Source organism: Ursus maritimus, unplaced genomic scaffold (assembly GCF_017311325.1).
Source record: "Ursus maritimus isolate PB19 unplaced genomic scaffold, ASM1731132v1 scaffold_24, whole genome shotgun sequence".
Classification (NCBI taxonomy): domain Eukaryota; kingdom Metazoa; phylum Chordata; class Mammalia; order Carnivora; family Ursidae; genus Ursus; species Ursus maritimus.
In genome coordinates, this window is record NW_024424897.1 from 3,467,342 (window position 1) to 3,473,472 (window position 6,131).

Sequence of the window (6,131 nt, forward strand, 5' to 3'; positions counted from 1 at the left end):
CCCCCCCCCCCCCCCCCCCCCGCCGCAAGAACAATCTGGCCCAGAGGTCAGCGCGGCAAGGCAGAGAAGTCAGGCCTGGCCGAAGAGGGTTAATAAGGGCATTAATGAAATGAATGAATGTGGAAGGTCCTCGAGCGTCCGCCGCTGGTCATGAACGGGCTAACTGTCCAGAGAACTGCAGCCCATCCCCAGGCCACCGTCCGCCCTGCCTCTCTTGACTCACCTTCTTGTCATCGGGGATGTTCCTCACCAGGGAACAGGAGGAACAGATATCTGGGCTGGGGGGGGCACCACCTGCCTCTGTGGCCATGAGTCAGATGCCCAGACCGGATAGGGGCCACTGTGGTCCCGATCCCTCTCCAAGAGCCACGAAGCCCACAGCCCCAGACACCTCCCCGATATCCAGGCACACTGATGTCCCCCAGGTCCCCGCACAGCCACCAGCTCCCCACCGCCCCAAGACCTGCCCCAGGCACTCCACTCTTTCACATCTAGCTTCCTGGGCCTTCGGGGCCGATTTTAATGCCCGGACACTATGGAGCATCTGGCTCTCTGGAACTTTCCAGAAGGAGTGTGGAGGCTTCAGCTCCACTCCAGCTGTCTCTAGGGAGAGAACACACTCCACACACTCAGGAGACAGTGGATCGTCTCCAAAGGGAGGGAATGAGTGTATGGAGAAGACACACTTCCTGTGTGTCGCCCCATGCTGGGTGGACAGGGCCTCGTGCCCGAGGCCTGGGAGGTCACTCTGACTCTGTTTACCTGACAGGAGCAGGAGGGAGGAGGCACTGGTATTTCCTCCTGGGCCTGGTCAGTGTTTACTTGGCCCAGCCAAGCTCGGGACATGTTTTCGGGGCGTGCCCCGACATGAGTGGGATGGGTCACAGCTCTGCTGGGCTCTGCGTTGGAAACCTCTCTTGGTGGGGGAGGCAGGGGCGAGGTGAAAGCTTCTGGTGGGCAGTGGTGGGCCCAGGAGTGAAGTCCCCTCCCCGGCTGGCCTGGCAGGTGCTGCCTCCTCTTGTCTGTCCTAAGAATCAGCCCGGAGTCAGCCTCTGGGGCAGATACAAGCTGAGGTCCAGCAGGCTGTAATCAGAAAGGATCCCGGGGAATAGGCTGGGGTGTCCTGCATGGCTCCCCTACCGACCCGCTCCCTGGTATCAAAGTAGAGGAGGCTGGTTAGCCGCGAAGGCAGCAGAGAGAGCTCCCAACCCTGGGCCTCTTCCTTCCGGACTCCTCTGCATGGGTGTGGGTGGGGTGTGGGCAATCCTGACCCGTCCTCCTTCTTGGGGGCGGGGATTCCGAGTGTAGCCCTGGCCCCGAGGTCATTCCGAATTCGTCAAGCCCTCTTGACATGGAGTGGAGAGCGGTGAGAGAGCATCTTGTTGATGTAGCGATTCTGATCGCCTCCTATCTTCAGCATAGTCCTTATCTCAGGTCTCGGTTTCCTTGTTTTTGAGGTGGAATATACCGCCTGGAAGAGCAGGTCGAGGATAGGAAGAGGAACAGAGAGGTCCACGGGAGCCAAGGCTCCTGGGGGCATCCGGTGGCAGTCAGATGGCCGGGGTGGGGGACACGGAGCTGGAGGGGGGGGCCTGGGTTCCAGGGACTGCGCCGTCCCTTCTCCTGCTCTGCCTTCCTGAGAGTCATTGACACGTGGTGCCTCGTGGTAACAGGCCACACGTGCACCAGATTCTGGAGACCGGTCAGCCCTTCAGAGCGACCCATTAGGAAGGGGTTTTGCCAGCATTTTGTGGAAGCGTAGTGGGGCTAGCGAGGTGGCTGGGCTGCCGTGTCTGAGTCATGCTGGTGCCCTCGGCCCCCACTCCATCCTTACAGAGGGACCTGCACTGCCCCTCCACTCAAAACCCTCCCAAAGCACCCAACTCACTCAAAATAAAAGGTGCATTCCCTCCCCTCCCAGCCCTTCTGACAAGTGGGTCCTAGCTGGCTCCTTTCCCTCTCTCTCGTCCTCCTTCACTGGCTCAGGGGTCTTTCCACTCGCTGCCCCTGGGACTTCTGTCTCTTCGGTGGATTTCTGAATGTCCTGCTCTCAGGACAGTGACCACTGTAGGTTCTCCGATAAGCACTGTTGATGGGAGGGAGGGAAGGAGGGAAGCAGACCAGGTCCCTTATTTCCACCCCCAGGCAGTGGCCTGCACCCCCCACCTTGTGCCACCATCAAACCACCACGAGGATAGTTACCACCCTCACCTGTACTTGATCGCTAATGTGTGTATCTTGCCTAAAGGACAGGGTGCCCCTAGGTTATCTGTTTCTCTCATAAACTAGCACATCGACTTTGGATTCTGTAAAGTTCAACAGCTTTTTGTTCCACTTGTAATAAAGAAAGAAGGGCGGGGGAGGCAAAGGTCACAGGCAGCCATCATGTTATAATTTTTGAATTAACAACTAAAAAGTTAGCATCCTACATCATTTCAAGACGACACAATTCTATTTTACGGGAACAAAAGCTGGAAAAGTGACTTTGGATTTGTCAGGGTGCTAAAAATAACCAGGCTGCCTATTTAACTTTGCTCCCAGTTGTGTGCTGCAAAGACAATAAACAGAAAGAAAACGTTTTTTCCAGCCTTCCAGTATTTTCCAGTCTCCTATGGCAAGTCAGCACCACACAGTTTAGTGGGCAATCACTCCTCCGTTTACAGCCCTCCAGCGAGATTACAGCCGTCCTGTGGGCAGGAGCCGGGACCTGCGTGTAATAGGACCAACCACAGAGGGGCTCTGTGGGCAGACTGGGTGACAGGCACACAGGGACCCTGGTGGCCACACTTCACAGGCTTCTCTGCACCTCCAAGATCTCGGCCTTTCCTGGAACACTGAATTGTTTTGGGGAAAGTCCTTCAGTCCCACATTTGTGGGCGAAGGGAGGGAACTGTGAGCAGAGCCCAACAAATGCTTTCCTCCAATCCTACCGCCTCCTGGACTCCTAGGCCCACCCCTCTGGCTCTTGTTGGCTGGTCAAAAATATGGCCAGTTTATATAAAATCCTGTTTTGTTCTTAGTAACCACTCCCCCTCCCCCTCCATCTGAACTGGCCAAGCACACTTAAAATTCTAAGACCTCCTTTTATAAAAGGCGTCTTCAGTAAGCTTCCCCAGGCCACCTACCACGGGGGACAAGAGCAGGGGGCGGCGGGGAATACCCCTGCTCTGAAGCGCACATCCCTTTTGCTCAATCCCTAGCGAAGGGACCCTAGGGGTGGAGGGGAATCAGGCAGTGCACGCCGCCCGTGCCCAGCTGGAGGGGAAGGGGCGGTGGGCGGGCGCCTGGTGCCCTTGAGGGGTGGGCTGCGAGTCCCAAGTGCTGAGTCAGGGCCCCCTGGGCGCCGCCAGCTGCCACCCCGACCTCGGCCGATCTGGGAGGGGGGGGCGAGGGGGCTGGGGAGCTGCGGGGGCTGCGGGGCGCGGCCCGGAGCCAGGTGCGCAGCTGCGGGCCCCCAGACGTGTCTGCGGGTCCCGGCACAACAAAGCCCCGTTTGGGGGAGGGCGGGAGGCGCGGGAGGCGCGCGGGGAGGGGGCGGCCGGGAGCTCCCGGAGCCGCATTGGCCGCCCGCCATTGGGGGGCGGAGCCGGCACGCCTCGGAGCGCAATAAAAGGCCGGCTCGGCCCGCGCCCGCAGCGCACGCATCCATAGAAGGCAGTGGAGGCCGCCGGCGCCCGGTCGCGCGCGCCCCCTCGCTCGCTCGCCTCGCCGCCCCCACCCGCCTCCTCGCCGCCGCGCCCCGCGCCCCCTCTCCGGCCCGCGACAAAAACCCGGGAAAGTTTGCGCGGGCGAGCGCGGGCAAGGTGCGGAGGGCGTGCCCGCGGAGCGCAGCGAGCCCCGCGCGGCCCCGGCGCGCCCAGAGGCCAGCGCCCGCACAGCCGCGGCGGCCGCCGAGCCCCGCGCCCCGCGCCCCCGCCCGCCATGGGCGCCGCGGCCCGCAGCCTGCGGCTGGCGCTCGGCCTCCTGCTGCTGGGGACGCTGCTGCGCCCGGCCGACGCCTGCAGCTGCTCCCCGGTGCACCCGCAACAGGCGTTTTGCAATGCAGACGTAGGTAAGGACGGCGACCCCGCCCCGGCCCGGTGCCCGCCTCCCCGAGGGTCCGCGGGCGCCCCGCCCGTCCGCGTCTTGCCGAGGGGCCCACGCCCGGACGCCGGCCCTCGGGCCTTCTAGAACCCTGCAAGTTGACGGCAAAATCGCACTTTCTTTTTCTCCTTACGTCTCCCTTTCTTTGCCTCTCTGCCGAGATGCTTCTCAACCTCAAAATTCCACCGAAATTCCTCCGCAGCTCCAGCCCCAGAAAAGGGAGCCAGGGAGCGGATCGGCTTTGGCAGGCGGAGGGCCCTGGGATGCCAGCGCGGGGGGCAGGGAGAGTTCCGGCCCCAGGGGGCTGGAGGACTGGGGACCCCGGGAGAAACTTTCACAGACGGGATGGAGCTGGGCTTCTCTGGCCCGAGGCTGGGTGGGGAAGGGCTTCTCTGCCTGACCCCCTCCCACCAGCCCCGTTTGGGGGCTCACTGGATGAAGCTGGGGCAGAATGGAAGCTTCCCTCATCTGCCCGGTTCCCTGGGCACAGAGGGGCACCCCGGCAAGGCACTTAGAGCCCCAAAGGCAGCTCCTTGCTCTGTGCCCAGGAGGCACCGCACACACGGAGCTGGACAGGGAGGAGGGTCCTTGAGTAACCGGTTTGCTGCCTGTGACTGCTTTTTCAGGGCATATCCACAAAGACTGGAGATTTTGGGGCAAGTGGGGCTGTGTGGTTGCTTAAAATCCTCAGAAAATATCTTTCCCCCCTCGGCACTTCTCGCCCCTCGAAGGTGGAAGCGAGCAAGGGAGGGAGGAACAGCCCACTATTTGTTCTATCCACGCGGGGCGGGGGGGGGGGGGAAGGAGACAAGTAGGGAGAACGCAGCAGAAATGGGAGGAAGCAGCCGGGCCCCAGAGGTCTCCGTCTGGGGTTCCAGCCGCCCTGGTGAGGGTCAGCCAGGACTTCCTGGGCCGAGTTCGGTTTAGCCAGAAGGACAGATGTACAGCAGGTGGGCCGTGTCCTACCCGCCATTGGCTTCTCAGCAGGTTTATGTTCTGCTCTAAGTCTCAGCTGGCTGAACATCTGGTTGCCAGGCCCGATGTGGTGCGGCCGGCTGCCCTCACCTGCGCAGACCCAGAGCCAGGGTCTCTGGGTTTCTCCTGTTATCAGCCTTGCCCTCCGGACCTCCCTGCACCCCCGCGGCTCCTGGCCGCAGCCGAATTGGCCCTGTGACCTGACGCCTGGCCAGAGCGTCTGCAGGTGTTCTTGCCTGTGGTCGTCACACGGCTCTGGCCACCTTGGCGTGGAATGTGGTGTGTGCATGCCTACAGAGTAGTTTCACGTAAAACCTGATGTGGGGGACATCAGGCTGACTCCCCGATTTGGCTTTGGTGCTCCCCAGGATTTGAGGGCGATGCACACTGGTCTTCGTCTGGGGTGTTCGCGGGCGCCCAGGCCTGTCCAGACGCTTTGCTAAGAGCGAGGCCATGCTTCTGACCCTGAAGCTGTAGGGCAGGATGGTCCCAAGGCCCAGAAGGAACCGAGTCTTGTAAGGTGCTCGGGCTTGGTTTGCAGGAGCCGAGCGAGAAAGGGCTGGGCCTTGGGACCACCTCGCACTCTTCAGCTGTGTGGGAAGGATTTCCAGCCACTTCCGGGCCTGCCCGGTGAAGCTGAGGCAGCAAAGGGTCAGGGTCGGGGAGCTTCAGCAAGCCTTGGGGTTCTTTCTTGCTTTGTGCGTCCCTCTGGCTTCCACCTGGCTCTCCTGGTATGTGTGTCCCATTTCTTCGCATCAGAATCATCCAAGAGCCTAAACTTTTACCCCGTCCCAGCTCGGAGCCCCTGTTGGGCTGCCGACGCCGGACTTGCACTGCAAAGCCCCGTCCGTGAGATTCCTGTGGCCGCTGTAGTGAATCCACAAGCGGGGGGCTCAAAACAGCAGGGGTTGCTTCTGCCACATTGTAGGAGCCCCAAGTCCAAAATCAGGGTGTCCGCAGGGTCAGCTCCTTCTGGAGGCTCCGAGGCAGCATCTGGTCTAGGTGTCTCTCCCAGCTGCTGCTGGCTGCCAGCGATCCTTGGCGCCCCTTGGCTTGTGGACACGTCACTCCAG

General features: G+C 61.5%; 1 protein-coding gene across 1 annotated transcript in view; it reads left to right on the forward strand.

Annotated features, from left to right (window-relative positions):
- The first annotated feature begins 3,905 nt into the window (after nucleotides 1-3,905).
- The window catches only part of TIMP2 (TIMP metallopeptidase inhibitor 2), a 43,223-nt gene continuing 40,997 nt past the window's right edge, over nucleotides 3,906-6,131 (forward strand). Inside the window, exon 1 of the mRNA XM_040640099.1 lies at nucleotides 3,906-4,051. Within this exon, the coding sequence (XP_040496033.1) occupies nucleotides 3,922-4,051 (130 nt within the window). The 5' untranslated portion in view covers nucleotides 3,906-3,921. The remainder of the gene's footprint in view (nucleotides 4,052-6,131) is intronic.